This window comes from Seriola aureovittata, chromosome 10, assembly GCF_021018895.1.
Source record: "Seriola aureovittata isolate HTS-2021-v1 ecotype China chromosome 10, ASM2101889v1, whole genome shotgun sequence".
Taxonomy (NCBI): domain Eukaryota; kingdom Metazoa; phylum Chordata; class Actinopteri; order Carangiformes; family Carangidae; genus Seriola; species Seriola aureovittata.
In genome coordinates, this window is record NC_079373.1 from 20,076,690 (window position 1) to 20,093,982 (window position 17,293).

Consider the following 17,293-nt stretch of genomic DNA (forward strand, 5'->3'; position numbering starts at 1 on the left):
AGGTTCTCCCTTTGCTCTAGGGTCTTCATGCCATTGATTCTATAAGATATTGGAAACATTTCTTTGAGAGTCTTCTCCATGTCGACATGATTACGTAACATTATTTCTGCAGCTGCACATTCATGCTGCCTGTTCTACCACGTCCCAAAGGTGTTCTGTTGGAATCAGATCTGGTGACTGGGAGGGCCACTGAAGTACACTGAACTCATTGTTATGTTCAGCCCAGTTTGGCACGACTTTTGCTTTGTGACATGATGCATTATCATTCTGGAAGAAGGCAAATTGTTGCCATAAAGGGATGCATACGGTCAGCAACAATACACAGACAGGCTGTGGCGTTTAAACCATGATTGATTGGTATTAAGGGGCCCAAAGTGTGCCAAGAAAACATTCCCCACACCATTACACCACCAACACCAGCCTGGACTGTTGACACAAGGCAATTCTGACCCTACTATCTGCATGCCTCAGCAGAAATCCAGATTCATCAGACCAGGCTACTTTTTTTTTTTTCAGTCTTCAACTGTCCAGTGTTAGTGAGCCTGTTCCCACTGCAGCCTCAGATTTCTGTTCTTGGCTGACAGGAGTGGAACTCGATGGCATCCGCCTCTAGGTTCGACGTGTTGTTTATTCTGGGATGCTTTTCTGCTCACCACAGTTGTAAAGAGTGGTTATCTTTACTGTCCATAAACTCTAGAGACTGTTGTGTATGAAAATCCCAGAAGCAGAGAAGTTTCAGAAATAGTCAAACTAGCATGTCTGACGTCTTCATGCTTGGAACTGGGTCGGCTTCTCTGTAATATTGTCATGTGTTCACCTTCCTCTTTAAAATGCATTGAGATAATGCATGTTATAATTTGGCGCTATATAAAACTGAATTGATATGAACATGAACTGAAGCTATGAGTTTGTGCATCGCATTGCTGCCACATTATTGACTGATTGGCTTATGGCATGAATACGCAGTTTTACCTAATAGTGTTCTGTGAGTGCAGTTTCCTAAGTGAGGCACGGTGTCGTCATAGCTAAACAGACCCACAAGTGAGGGAGATAGATAAACAGACAGACTTCATCAGACTCATTTTCCCTTCAGAGACCTTGGCTCCAACTCTCTCATTCTTCTCGTGGGACATCAGCTGTCCAGAATGTTGTGAAGTTGACTGAGGTGTTTGCAACTGTTAAGGTTTAACAAGATGCTTTTGGACATATCCATTGATGTTCTCAGTGTACTAATATGTATTTGTGTCTGTTTGCTTCATCATAATCTCAATAACAAACTGAATTCTCACTCAGACATCTCAAAAAAGTATAATGAAGACTGAATGTATTAGCACTGCTGAAGGATGACTCTTAAATCACTCTACTCTTCCTGCCAGAGCTCACACTCCACATTCCCCAAAGTGAATATGTTTACACGGGGCTGAATTCGTCTCCAAGAGTGGATTATTTCAGCTGTCACAACTTTGAGCACCAGGTGGGAAAAGATGAACTGTTTTTCCTCACAGAAGAGTTTGGGGGGATGTGTGGATGTGAACAGGTCATCCACACTACAGGAAGATTTGAAATAGGGGAATAAAAGGCCATTTATTCACCATCATTTATTCACATAGAAACATTGAAAAGATGACAGACAGGAGTGTACAGACAGAAGCAGATATACAAATGACACACACAGGGCACATTACTAAATAAACATTAATACATCCTATTAACACTCACAAGGCTTGCACACAAGGACACTGTGTGCTACTTAGAGTCTAATTTAAAGGCATTACCCTTGTAATCAATACTGCCTGTGTGTAGACACAGTGGGGTTTGTAAAAGTATTTTTAGAGAAGGCTGAATGGGCATGTGTCTGTGCGTGGTGCGTGCGTAAAGCGTGCATGACAGTACAAACTTTCAGCTGTGCTTTGTCTCAGCCAGCTGCTCCTTTGCAGATAAGACATGTTATCCATCTTTTCTGACCTTGAAAGTAGCCTTGGCTTTTTAAACTTGTCCCTGGGAGATCTGAATAGAAGACTGGAGCTGATTACAAGTTTGAAGTTTGAAAGTCTTTTTCGTGGGATTCATATTGGTGTCTTTTTTTTTTTCCCCAGAGGCTCTTTGTTAGAAAATATATAGCTTAAATTGAATTTGGGGATATATTTTCAAAAACGTCTGAAGTGGGAGATAAGCAAGATGAGGAGAATAAGGACAAAAACAGTCTGCTGAAGCAACCCTTAGATTTACAGATGAACTGAAAGAGACAGATGGAAGCTGTTGTGTACAATCAAGAAAAGAGTGAACATTGACGTGCATTCCTGCTAACTTTATACTGAGCCCTTTTGCCACCAGTGAAAACTTCTCAGCACCATGTTTCAGTGTATTTACATTTCTTCTATAGGTTGTGTACAGATTGCAGCGGTCTGTACATGAACGCAGCCTTTGGATGTGCCTTTTCTCTGTCATGGACTAACAGTAGTTTATTTTGATCAGTTTATTTAAAGTGAACATGGAAGGAGTTAACTTAGGGTAGTCTGTCTACAACATTTTTGTTGTCAGAAAAATATAAACAGCCTACAGTCTCTGCAACAAACTCTGCACCTCAGTTCTTTTCTATCCAAGAGTTTATCAGAGCTGTCGGCTCTCAGCCCTCCAACACTTTTCCTACTAAAAACCAGCCTCGAATACATTTCTGCCTCCTCCTCTCTGTTGCTCTTGCTCCCTCTCTCTCCTCAGCGGGCTTGCAGCACATGTCCATGCCTCTGGAATTACAGGCCTTGCCTTGAATAGTAGGGTTGTTCCTCCTCGGTCCCTCCAGCTCCTCTACTGGCTTAACCCTATCAAAGGCCCAGAAACCACACATCCTGCGAGGTGCTGTTTTTTGTGGCGGGACTAGGGGAGGGGCACAGCGAGGGGTGGTCAGTAACAAGAAGGAAAACACATGAGCTGAGGATGATGTTTTTCTTTGCTGTTTAGTGGCTACAGTACAAATCAAGGAATGCCTGATGTTTCCCATGTGGGATTTTTTCCTCTGAATCCAGGGTATTTGTGCACCCCTCTGTCACAAGCCATAATGTAGTCCACTGTGCATGTTTGAGGTTGGCCGTTGCTCTTTCTGTCTGTTGCACACACATGCTGGCGGACCGTTTGCTCTCCTGAAGGTGTCATCAATCACTGACCCAACCACACATCAGTAGAGATAAATCTCTTCCCTCCCTACTGCAGGAAAGTAACCACATACACTTATTTACTTTTCATTCACTTCGTATTCACTGTTGTGGGTTTCTGACCTTTTCGAAGAAATAGGCTCAAGAGTAGGGGTGTAGCGATATACTGGTATTGAAAAAATAAAATATTGATATCGTGTTAAAAATACACATGATAATATTTTGATGGCAGATGTTAGGCCTTGTGGATCTTTATCAGATGTTCTGTTTGCACTTTTAGTATCCGTTACCCTAGCATGGTTCGAGACTTTCAATCCTCTTATTAACATTTAGTTTATATTAACTTTGCATTTTATCCTACTCATTGCCACAACTCAGCACTAATGTGTAATTAATACCTGTATTCAGATATGGCTTTATGAATCCATCATCTACAGAGACTCACACAGTTTGAAATAATTCTGAAAGAATTTTTGGATCTGTTTATATACAGATGATCCCAGTTTTACAGAGCGATAATATAGGCCGTTACTGTAGGACAAACCTTGATTAAAGCACAAACCACAAGGAGCTCGCTCATTACTTTATTACTTTATTGTGTTTTTGTTTGTGTTGGTGAAGCCTGTTTTTGAACCTGTTCCTACATTAACATATTTTTGAAGTACACAGCCTCCCTTCATCTACTGATCTTTTCTTAGAGTCATAAAAAGATGGATTACGCTAATCACCGGTCAATCTTTCGCTGGTATTTGTTTTCATTAAGTGGGAAGATGAAACATTTTAGCATGAAAGGGAAATGAAAAATAGCTCCAAGGTGTGCTTCCCTGTCCTCTGCTGTGGTAATATGTAGAATTCATTTAGGAGAGCCGTCAACTAAAATTGCATTATGGACCTCTTCCTTTCTGAAGAGTCTGAAGGGACACATAGAGCCAGGTGTTTATGGAGATGGACTGTGTAATAAGAGGAACGGGAGGCTTCGACAGAGATGTCTGAGAGACTGTGGCTAGTTTCTCTAAGCTCCTAAGTCAGCAGACAGCTCTGACCTGAATAGTAGCAAGCACTCAGCAGTAATTCATTCGCCTCTTGGTCTCTTGAATGGCATCCTTGAACATTTCCTTGTTTTGTGCTTTAAGTTATATTTGGTGAATCTACTGCAGAAGTCTCAGACAAAACCCTGACCTGAGCGTCATGGCTTTGACAGATAGGATGCTGTTTTCACTGGGTCAGAGTTCAAAGGAAGTTTAATGAACACATACTCAACTCACAGACATAACTTTGCTGTAAAAAAAAAAAAAAAAAAAGGTTGCTATTCTTGTATGCAGTAATTGTTGTGTGGTGTGCCGCAACAAAAAGAGAGCTTGTCACAACACATTTAAGATGTTGCTGATGATCTGACTCTTTGATTGCGTTACCAAGTGCATTCTTCTTTTTCTAGGTTGTATGTTGGTTGGGTGGTCCTGCTTGTCGGTGACACCTCAGCTATAGCTGTCTACAGTCATCTCCTCTTCCCCTCTATACTTTCCTCTGGCCCAATGGTGCCACAGTGTCCCGACTGTGGGAACACGTTGTCAACCCAAACTGGCAGCGGCTCCAGCTGGCTCCAGGCCATGGAGTTCCTGCCCGGCTCTGGTGTCTCCACGTTGCTGTGTGGGAAGAGAGGCCTCTAAAATAGAGATGTACTTTCTGTGAAGGAAGGCAGATGTACAAACACTACGGGTAAACAGACAGCTGGACAGGGTGACAGACACATAGACAGATGGCATAGGAATAGATGGATGGACAATAGAGGCAAGTAGACAAAGAGGCAGTGTGCAGACAAACATTCAAAGAATGTGGGATGTAGCAGAGCCTCAACCCGAACAGACTTGATTTATATGCGTAATAAAGAGCAATATTAAAGTTATACTTTTTTTTGCATGTCATTGTGGTTGACTAGAATCATAGTTAAGCCATGCTTATAGTTTATAGTACACTTATAGTAGTAAGTTTATTGATCAATTCATTCAGCAAAAACTACTTTCACAATATGGTATTTTATTTATTATTGATGTCATTTTTCGAGCAAAAAAACGTCAAAATATTCACTGTTTTCAGATTTTCATGTGAGGATGTTCTGCTTCCCTCTTTTTCGTATCAATGTAACGTGTGGTTTTGGGCTTTTGTGTAGTTTCAACTTGTATTACTGAATACAATAGAGGTAAAAGAGCATATAATTGAGTTCCCAGCAAACAGACGGAGAAAAAGATTAAAGATTCACTCACAGAACAAAATAAGAGGCAGCATTGGAGAGACCCTGGCAGCTCTTGGCACCATCAGAGGCCACTGACAAAATCTGAGCTGAGACCAAACTGTCCAGTGTGCATTGGAGGGAGACGGGTGGAGAACAGAGGTCAGGAGATGTACAGTGGGGAGTCGGGAACTGAGGGCAAGGAACTTGTAGGTCACAGATCTGTCAAACTGATTCGCCCCCTCCCCTCCACCAGCATTCTGGCCTGCATACCTGCAATGTAGCCCCACACAGGTGCACTCCTCCACTCCCTCCACCTGTTTCTGTGTGAGTTGAGAGTGTATGCAGGTGCACTGGAGAGGAGCCACATTGCGCGACTATTCATTTATATGCTGCCACTGTCTCTTTCTTTCCTTCCCGCCTCCTTGGGGCCCACAAGAAGGGAATATATCCACAGTCTCACAGAAGCAACCCCATCCTCAAACGTTTATCACCGCAGGCCACATAATTGTTCTGCCATTCTTTAGGTTCATCTTTCCGAGTTTGTATTATTCAAGTCTCCACCAGTGTGCTCCAGTTTCCATTTGTTTACTGTGAGGGGAAGAAAATATTCCTATAGATGAAAGCTTGTGCGCCTCCGTTCCAGATGTTTCTCGTGCGACACCCTTTTCACAGGCATTTATCTTTTCAGCTGTCCGCCCGCAGAATTTTCATAATATTGTTACCCTAAACAAACATCCCAACTGTAAGAGCTGCAGGCCTGCCCAGCCAAGTCTTGAGCCTGAGGTTAGCTTTGTTGAGAATGAGAAGCTGACTGGCTGCCTTGACATATGAGCTTTAGCTCCTTTATCTCTCTCATCACTAATATCCTCAAACAAAAGCACAAAGCGCAGGCCAGATGCAAGGCGAGGTGTCATTTTTCATTCGGAAAAATAGAAACCGTTACCAACTCTGATATATACTGTATGTCCAGTGTACTTGCCTTTAAATTAAGACAAGCTGACAGCCTTTGCCTTGACTGGTTTTGAGTCCACAGATTATCCGAGTCTCTCCTTCTTTCTTTCACACACAAGCACCCACACTGGTCCCTTTAGGGCAACAGACAGAGCAGCTGGGTAAGGTCTGGAGATGAATGAGAAAAGTGGGTGAGGTCTGGCCAAGAGACTGAAAGAGATCAATGTATTTCTCACAGATTCCCTTTTCTCTGATGCTGAGCCACACAGATGTAACCACTTCCTGTCCTGAGCGTTGCTCGTCCACATTTTTTATCATCCTCAGCCTGAAGCGCTAAAGTGAAGCACATTCGCTCATTCTGTTAGGGTTGTTCTGCCGAAAATCTAATTTTCAAGTGTCAAATTCTCACCCCCTCTAGGCTTTCAAGGTTTCTTTGAAAATACTGCAGTTGGCTCCTTTTGTGTTTGGGTAACCATCACTGTGAATCCAAGTTGACTGTGGCTGCTGTCGCTTGCAAATGAGCAAGTTACAAAATTATCAGAAGAACCTTTCATGTGTACAGAGGTGAATATTTGACATCCAAAAGAGATCCCTTAAGAGTGTACACACAAAAAGATGCATGCATATATCAACTCACTAATATGCAGAATTAAAGCTCACACACACTCTTACCGACACACACACACAAGCACACATCAAGCCACACAAATCTCGGCCGGACCAAACACACCAAACTGGTGTCCAGATCAAACAGCATGTCTAGATGTTAACCAGCAGCTGAATAAACAGCCTGGCCTCTAAAGTGTGCTTACTTGTCCCAGCATTCAGCTCCTCACACTCTTATTTTGTTTGGATCAAAACGATGGTCCTTACAGGCCACCACAATGTCAGCGGTGATTGATCTCTCTCCTGCTCGCTGCAGGCTTCTCGTTTGTGGGGGCGTTGCCTTAGCAACAATGGCTTTTTGGCTGCTATGCCTTTTTGACAGAGCTAAATCTAATTGGCAGACATTATTACATTACAGTTATTGAAATTACACATCTAAATACGACCTTGTTGAATGGAACTGACATAGATTTAAGTGTATATTTTGCTCAGTGAGAATCGTACCGCATCTCACATCTGTCTGTTGACTGCTGGAGTGGATTGTGTTTGAACAGTAAGCGCAGTTAGCTGCCGTGGCTGAGCTGTTTCTGAATCAGACTATAAAAATCAGAGTGCAGGAAGGAACCTGAGCTCTATGGGTCTGCCGCCCACAATACTCCCGAGCCCAAGAGAAAACACAAGAACTCAAATCACAGCAACCACTGCATTTCCTGTGTGTGTATTGGAGTTGTCGAGAGAAGTAGCTGGTGTGTGTTTATTCTTGTTTTTGTTGTTTTTACCTCTGTCTGTTAAGTTGTGTACAGGGGCCTTGTGTGTTCCTTTTACTTATACGCATGCATGTGGAAATCAAATAACAGCTGTTAGTCTTCCTCTCCTCAGCAGGATGGATGTGGCACCAGTGACCAACAAACAAAGCTTCCATGCAGATATGTTGCTGTAAAACATGCCTGTTTTAAGTCACTTCTCATGAGTAGAGCCATACTATTGGATCATAAAATCTCCTGTTGGTTTAGCTCGGTGCGTTTGAAAGAAGCAGAGGACGATGGGCCAGGCTCTTTTCCACTCTGAATTAACAGTCATTCTCTGGATCACAGTAGCCTGCAGTACTTCCATTGGAAGCCTCTCTGTGGTTTTGGAAGCTGCTAACATGTCAGTCAGATGTTGTAATGCGGCCCACTTTGCCAGTTCTGTAATGTTTTGAGATAAAATGCTTTAGTAAAGCTGGCAGTGTGTTGTGTGTAGTTTGGCTGTGCTTTATGTGATCGGAGAGAATCTGTTGAGCCTTGTTGGCAGCACTGTGTTAGTTCAGACAGACGAGTGTACTTCAAGCTGTAACTGTGTCCCTGACAGCTATATTTATTGATTTTTCACCTTTTCACTGCTTTATATGCTTCATCACAGACAGAGTGGATATGACACATGTTGGTAAATAGAAGACCTGCATATCAGTAATGTAATCTCAGTAGTGAGGTAATCTGAGATAACAACTGCAGGAGTGACACATTCAAGCAGTCATGTCCGGATGTAAGCCAGAGGGGGTGGCATCGTCCAGCAAAGTCTGACATACCAAGCACATGATGAATTTCTTACCACATGGGAAACCACCAATGTAATGAAGTCACTACACAGTTCCTCCTTCAGAAGAATGCCTTGTGACCTTGTCAGGTTTTGTCAGAGCACAATGTTATTTACAAGTGTACTGTGTGTGACTCTCTGGGTCATGCCTTATTGGCCCAAATGAGTCAGGTGTGTCAAATGGAAAAACTTGTCCCATCTGGGAGACTCTTGAGGGTGCTACAGCAAGTATGATGTAGGTCAAGTGAGCAATGGGCGCTGGCCCATAGCAAACTACGATTACAATGATAGCTTACAGATCATCTCTGGCTGTGGGTCTGACTCAGTGTTATTTTTTGAGTTCTCATAAAAAATCGTAAAATGTTTCTGTTAAAAAATAATCATTGAAAAAGATTTTTGTTGCCTTTTTTTTTTTTTTTTTTTTACTATAGTAGAATTAGTGGTAACAACAGCTTAAGGCCAAAATATAGACATAACACACTAAATGTGGGCACAGAATGCCACCATTTGTTGACATAGCACCAAGTGCTTCAAGCAAATTCCTGGTTTGTTACATTTACTTTTCTCATTTCCAACTTCAAAGAGCAGTTGTGTTGTCTGCTCCTCTGATGATACTGCTCAGTCCGATGCTTTGCCTTTTATAACTATGCAGAACAAGTGACCAATTTTAAAATATACCTCCATCAGTCACATGATGTTTGACGGTGTTTCCCACAGAATTAGATTCTATTTGTGGTGATAGATAATACTGTATATAAGGTACTCCAATGAAAATATTTTAATTGGCAAGAGCTTTGTGACAAATAAATAACTGAACAATATGCAAAACTCCATTGCTTCATGTTATGTCAAACAAATAACAACCTCGCTGACTTTGGTTTGGCTCGGTGATGGTTGATTGTTATTAGCCAATGGGCCCAGTCCCCAAAGTCAATACCAAAGAACATATATCGGACTTGAGAAAAAAAAAAATCTAATTTATAGAAAACATTATTATTACAAAATTTAATGGTTACTTTTGTGGTCCATGCTCTATCCCTCAAGTTCAGTGCAAATCAGGTCTCTACTTTTTGCCTAATCCTGCTTCCAATCAAACTAACAAACCAACAAACAAACAGACATGAGTGAAAACATAACCTGCATGGTGGAGGTAAAAATAGATAATCAATAAGTGGCTGTTGGTGTCAATATTGTAGCAGGCTGCCACAAATAAATCAATGTATGGGAAACACTATTCTTGTCAGTGCTTAGTGTAGCAGTCCCTCAAGTGTCTCCCCATCTGGTTGAGGGCCTAGCACGCCATTCCACCTGGCCTTATATCACCAACACTCCATGGCAGCCTCGTTGAACAGGACTAAACCCTGCAAGCCTTTAGTTCCCATTCATCTGCCTGTCATCAACATTATGGAGAGAGAGGGCAGAAAAAGCTTCAGGTGAGGAGGGAGAAGGAGAGGTGGATGGCCAAGAGTGCTTACAGGAGTGAATTTTACATCTGGGTTTGAACATCTAACATAAAGCACCTGGAGATCTGTTGAAGACTAACTTTGCACATTGTGCTGGTGGTGGCTTCCCTGGCACAGGTGTGTGCCATGTGTTGCCACAGGCATGAGTCCAACTTAATATCTTTCGCATTATATCTGCAATCTTGCATCCTGCATCCTTCTTCTCTTTCAATATCTAATCTGAGCAACCTTGTCACATGATTTGCATTGATTATTCAAAGAAAGATATTCAGTTGCTTCTGGCACATTAATGTATTAACAACAGAGACAGCAATGCAAATGATTGACTGTACTGTCTGTTGTTTGAAAAGCTCTTAACAAAATGTGTGCAGACGTTACAAGGTAAACTAGATCAAACAACAGATCCCTGGTTACCACGAGACTCAACATAAAAACCAGCCCAGTGCACAGTGAGTCATGCTCACTGGAAATTAGCAACGTGGTAGGCACATCTTTTACCAATCTAATTGCTTGGATGAAACTACTTTTTCTATAATTTTTCCCACATGGTATGCTTTTATCAGAGAAGCATTAACATGACTGATAGCCCCGCTATAATTAAGTATGGCAGTTGGCTCTTGTTGGATTAACAGTATACACAAAATATGTCAGAAGATGTACTGTAGATACTTCGCCATTTCTGGCATGTGATCCCCCTCCATCAGTAATTGAAAGCTTGTGCTACGTTAAAAACTGATCGGCCGTTTCGTAATTACCTTTGATGGTATTTATCCTGTCTTGTATCCAGCCTCCAGAAGAGGCACAGACAACCCCACTATTCCCAAACCCTAGATCTGAAGCAGATGGTGGGGCTGGGCACCCTCCTGTATCGTCCCTCCCCAGGCCTCAGCTGCTATTTCAGGTGCTGCTGATCAGCCACTCTACATGTGGAAATGCAGCCCTGGGACTGATGTGGTACAGCATGTCCCAGATAGCTGCTGGTGGAGACTGTAATCAACTCAGAGAAACTGTAGAAACTCTCAGAGAGTTTATAATCTTTGCTGGTACCCATAGAGGAATACATTGAAGCACTCAGCTAACTTAACAGATGGTTTTTAGACATATTGATTCATAGCAAGGTTAATTGAGAGTAGCAGGGGAGAACATATTGTAGAGTTCAAGAGAGAAAGAAAAAACTTATCTCTCTGGCCCACTGACAGTGGGTGAGTTGTTTTTACTGAAGCCCAGTTTCTCTCTCTGTAGGTCAACATTGTGGGTCAGTACCCATCCTGCTTACACTGCAGTTTCTTTGACAATAGAACAGGCCTATCTGGCAAATCAGAAGCCATTCTGAACTGCAACTTTGGACATATTTGTCGCTGTGAATGGGGTTATGGGAAGTATGTGATGTGGCCTCCAAAGGAGCAATTGGATAACATCCAGTCCAGAAACAAAAGGGCTTTGGTCCAAACTGATCACCACAAAGACCAAACAGTGCTCTTTCTTTGTTTATATTGACATCATGTGCATTCGGGGCCACATTGACTGGATGTCCATCAGTCAGCTGGATTTGTTGCTGACAGCTTTATAGACCCTGTTTTAATTCTGCAAGCCACTATCCACACGTGGCAACATGTACCTGAATATGGTTATACAAGCCTGTAGAGCTTTGTCAGACTGTTTGCATCCTCAGTAGATACAGAGAAAGAAATGTAGGGACACACTGTTATAATTTTTCTACAACGTTACACTGTTGTTTCCTTCTGTAGCGTCATTTCTCAACACAGTGCACAGGTGCTCTCATCTCCCCTCCGTCCCCCAGTTTAAAAGGGATCACAGAGGGCTTTGATGTCCCCTTCCACACACACTCCCCACACCCAAATCCCTCGGCATAGAAGCCTCTACACGTGTTTACCATACAGATGACCTCAGAACGGCAGGAATGCACCATGTAATAGTAGAGCAACACTCGCTGTAACAGTAATATGGATCCTGATTAAGGAAAACTTTGGATTACAGTGGGTCAATTTTTAAATACAGTGCAAGGTCACACATGTAAATCTATGTTGTCTGTGTTAGTTTTGTAAGAAACCAGTCAGACAGCTGATGTTGCCTGCAGTGGGGGATTTAGATGAAGCATCAGTGTGATCAAAGGGAGCTGTTTAGCTGTCCTCAAACTCTAAAGTAATTTTGTTATTCATTTCAAGTATTTGCCTCCGGGATGAGTTAACTTTCTCTCGTTCTTTCATGTGATTTTCATATCATAATCAGAGGTCACGTGAATATTTGTGTATTTACATGTGAATATTCACAGTCAGAATAGTATGAAAAGCAAAATCCTTAGTTCTCATTTGGTTGGCAAACTACAAAATTGTGCATTATAGCCATCACCTGGTAAGAGGTAAGATCGACACATTAAGGCTAAAACGTGCTTCACCCTGGTACATCCAGGTAGAACATGCACAAAGGTTGTTTGACATGCCAGTGGATATGGATAGCAGTTATGACATTGCTACGCATATGGTGTTGCTTTTAAATCAAAGACACCAGCTTACCGTTTAAGGAAGGAGGGCCCAAATGAGAAAACAGTGCTTTTCTAAAATGAACTGCCTTGCTGTGGTCATGGCCCTGGTTTGACTTTGTTTCGCGGCTGTTTTTTTTTTTTTTTTTTTTTTTTTTTTTTTTTTTTTTTTTTAACCAAAGTGCATCCTAGTTTCAGAAAGTGCCAGACCTGTAATTTCCTCTGACAGGTGGTTTTCTTTTAGCATTAATTCCCTCATACTTTAACTTGGTGCTGTAGCTTCAATAGCCAGTGTTTGACTATGAAAGTGAATGACTTAATGAGTTTCCATGTGCATTCATGAATGTAATTGTGTTAAATGTTCCAGTACGCGCCTTTGTGTCAATGCCATTGTAGCTTTGTTTTAATCCCCAGATCCTCTGGAGATTGAAGCAATTGCAAGTTTTTACTCATTCATCAAAAAGGCCTAGCGGACTTTAATGCAATCACATTTTAACCCACCTCCTTCTTAATGCTCATTGGTGGTCTCCCTGTTTGTCTGTTGCCTGCTGTTCTTAATGTTGAAGTTTTGAGTTATTTATTGCAATCAAGGCACTACTTAGTTGTTGAAATCCCATTGTCCACACTCATGATGTTCGTGGTTCAATGTGGTGGAGAGTTTAAATGCTGTGATAAGCTTTTATTCAGATTTAGTATTGCAGAAACGCCTCCCTTGTGTCCCATCTGTCTCGTAAGTGGTTTATTTCCTGTGCCAGAAAGAAGGAGCAGCTACTTGAAAATGCAAAAAATAATCAACAGTTTCCAATAGACCTGATGTAAATGACTAATTTATCAAGATTGTGAGAAGATTTAATGCTGATGGATGGAGCCGAGCCTTTTGGTAATTTGATTACTGCATTAAGGATACATGTCCATGCTCGCTCGCTCGCTCGCTCATACACACAAGTGTAGCTCTCGTTCTTCTTAGACTGGAAGCTTTCTAATTGAGTCAGCAGTTGATTGGCCATTAAGTAGCTTGACAGGCTGAACTATTATTGGTCTCCCTTAAAGGCTCTCAGGGATCTTTTGGCTTTTTTGCAAAAGACATTTGATGCTGTCTAATTGTCTTGTCAAATACTTATCTGCTTAACTACCATATTATTCATTTAGCATCAGGTTGGCCACGAGGAAACTCTTAACCAAGCCTATGCTTTATCTGTTGTCTTTCCCTCAGCTCTCTGGGTTCAGTCTCTACTTCAAGTGATGTTGACTACAATTGCTGAGATTCTCATGGAGATAAACAGGAGGATTTTTTCTCTACTAGAAGTAAATCACAATTGCAGAGACTACTCGATTCCGATTTAGTATTGCAGAAACGCTAATACTCAATGAGCCAATTACGTACAGCAAATTGGAAAGTGTAAACTGGAAGCAGCATGTGTCAGCAGTGACACAGATCTTATAGTCATCAAAGGAGGAACAATAGTCAGTGCCTAAAATTACAGTCTATCAGCAACAAATACAGCCAACGCATTTTATGTGGTGAAGTCACAAGCTGAACCCTCCTGTCAGTGACTGACACTCAACAGGGCAATTTTTAAACTGACTAACCAAAAGTAAAACTGATACACAGTGGCATCCAGAAAGCTGGTAATTGTGGCAGAGCTGCTATTCAACTCTAATATAGAGGACAACTTCAGAGAAACAATATTATAAGGTTTTATCATCAGAATTCGTTCAAATGGGCCAAATTCAAATCTCAAGTGCAGATCATAATATTAGGAGTCAGTATTTTTTTATTTAGTTAAAAAATAAAAGACAGATTTATTTGAATACAGTTGTCATGTCACTAAAGCCCCCCCACACATTTTTATATGTTATATTTACAGCACTGGTAATATTCCTGAGCGGTGTTCAACTTTTAAAAAATTGACAAATGCCTAAGAGAGCCATGCTTAATTAGCATTATTCTAAAATATGCTTTGATTTTAGGCAGTGCTCATGTAACCATGATTAAGGAAAACAACAAAACAAATTGAAAACTGTTGATTTTAACATGCAACTAGAGACCTAACAGTGCTGCATTTTTCATAAGAGAGATCACGGTAGCTGATCAGACAGCTGAGATCAGACTGAAACAGATTCATAATTAATTAGCTCTACTGTATAAAGTATCTCGGTGTCACAGAGTGCAAAATCTTCTGTTTTTTTTCTGTTATATAAATGGGTTTAATAGCCGAGAGCCAAACAATGTCTTCAACCCACGCTGTCTTGAGTCAGAGAATTAAATTTAATATTGGACAAAGTGTTGTTTGAGTGACACAGAACTTCTTGTGGGCCCTCAATGAACCTGTGCCAGTGAATGTGCTGCATTCACATGCACTTTATACTTTCTTCATTCTCTCCACAGCACGTATTTCATAGCAGTTTTAATCAGGCTTGATGCTCTTCTCAAAGGACAGTCCTACTGACTGTTAAATACTTGATCTTTATAGATTGGTGTTTGCATTATCATTACCTCATCAGCTATAAGTGTGGAAAATGTGATACATGTTAAACCTTGCCATGAAGAAGCCATCTTTGCCCTGTTTAGCTGACTGTTACTTTCAATATTTGTCGGCATGCCAAGAAACAGGCAGTAAGACTTTACAAGATGTTACCTTTATAATGACACCCAGTCCAGTGAGTTGTACAAATAATTTGTGAGGGCATGTAGCAGCTTTAGTGTTTTCTGCCTTTAATATGAGGGATCACTCTGTGCCCCTCTCTATCGGTTTCTGTGTGGCTCTAAATCACCTCATTAATCTGTTTCCTCTGCTGAAGATGTCTGGCCCAGGCTACCGCCCATTAGGAGAAATCCATTATACATGGCCCTAGCCAGACAGGACACACGGAGGAAACTGTGTGTGTGTGTGTGTGTGTGTGTGTGTGTGTGTGTGTGTCTGTGTCTGTGTCTGTGTGTGTGTGTGTGTGTGTGTGTGTGTGTAAATGTAAATGTAAATGAAGGGCACTCTGACAGGCATGATTCCTCAGAAAAGACCTCAAAGGGTAATTTACCTGCACATACAACTGGTTTAAACGAGACTCACTGTCGCTCCTCTGCTTTCTCAAGTGGCTTGGGTTTTCAGTCACAGACACTGATGAGGGTGGGTGTGGGTGTGTGTGTGTGTGTGTGTGTGTGTGTGTGTGTGTGTGTGTGTGTGTGTGTTCGTGCGCGCGCTCACTTTGCTGTGTGCTGTAACTCTGGATTTGGTGGGAATCGGGTTCCATTCATCTTAGTTATTTTCAGCCTTAATGAAACACCTGAGACCAATGTTGCCAACCTCACATCTCCACAAACACTCAGAGGACCCATAACTAAGGGATAATAAGCAGCATTTGACCATTCTGTTGTACTGATGTGTACATGTGCTGTACTGAAGCTGCTTGCCTTGCAAATTCTTGGTCCTATTTTTACCAATCAATAGATTTTGAGCGATAGATGATAAACAGTGATAAATTTAATAATTTGTAATTAGGTAATGTTTGTGATTTGGCCAAACTATGACATGATGAAACTCTCGACTTTTGCCTGGTTTGGGTGCTCTCTGCATGTTGGTGTCTTTGCAGTCTACAGTATGCTCAGTAAAAGACTCTGTGTATCTGCAATGATTGAGAGTCCATACTTCAAAGATGGTCACGGTACATTATATTACTATTATGTAAACAAACTGTTTGTACAGATTTTTCTGCATGACTGGAATGTATAAACCTCATTTTCACCCTTCAGCTTCTGGCTTCATTCTGATATGTGTGTGTCTGTGTGTGTTTGTGCGTGTTTGCTTTCCTTCAGAGATCCGGGCCCAGTTAGTGGAGCAGCAGAAATGTCTCGACCAGCAGACAGAGATGAGGGTCCAGCTGCTGCAGGACCTCCAGGACTTCTTCAGGAAGAAGGCAGAGATTGAGATGGAATACTCCAGAAACCTGGAGAAACTGGCCGAACGCTTCATGGCAAAGACTCGCAGCACCAAGGATCACCAGCAGTACAAGTGAGGAGACACACTGTCTTAGTGTTTGTCTGTAGTTGTTGAGAATTAGAGGGATTAATGTCGGCAGAATTTATCTCTTAAAAACAATGTTACTTGATTGTGGCAGCCAATATCTAAGTTCTAATGGGACCATTGTACTGATCAGTCAAACAAAGACAGGAAAGTAGCTCAATGGTGACGCGTTATTTTTATTTATTTAATTTATCATCAATTATTCTTACATCTTTATTGTAGATATTATGCCCTCTGAACTTGTAGTGTCAGACAACTCTCTTTTTCTTAGTCCTATCTTCCTATCTTGTATTGTTTACCACTAATTAAGGATAATTTAACTATCAGCTCTGTGTAATGTGTCTTTGTGTCACATGTATACCGTGTATACATTAACACCTATGAGTTTTAGCCCTTTACATCACACTAATGTAGCTGGGGAGTTCTATGATTAGTCCACCTTGACTTTTCATTTTGTATAATGAGCCACAATAGAGTATTGTACAGTGCAGTGCTGGGGAGAATTGTGCTTTAACTTTGATATACACTGTGTGGTATGCAATCCAATGAAACTTGCACATAGGCATGAAGCAGTTTGACTTGGAGCCTTTTTAAAGATCTTGACACAGTTAAATGTGCCATAGTTTTTGGCCTTATTATACTGTAGGAGTCTGCTCATGGAAAAAGCAGACATTTACATATTGTTTGAACTTGTGGTGGGAACAAAAATAAAACCTATGTTTGTCCTCGCCATCTGCAAATAGCCCCTGCTCTCTGTCTGAAGCTCCAATGGCTCTAGCAGCTGTGCGTGCCCATGTGTG

At 41.5% G+C, this 17,293-nt stretch overlaps 1 protein-coding gene across 4 annotated transcripts in view; it reads left to right on the forward strand.

Annotated features, from left to right (window-relative positions):
• srgap1a (SLIT-ROBO Rho GTPase activating protein 1a) overlaps positions 1 to 17,293 on the forward strand; it is a 79,319-nt gene that overhangs the window by 13,264 nt on the left and 48,762 nt on the right. For all 4 annotated transcript variants that reach the window (XM_056387762.1, XM_056387761.1, XM_056387759.1 and 1 more), the window contains exon 2: positions 16,286 to 16,481. In XM_056387762.1, coding sequence (XP_056243737.1) covers positions 16,286 to 16,481 — 196 coding nt within the window. The remainder of the gene's footprint in view (positions 1 to 16,285; positions 16,482 to 17,293) is intronic.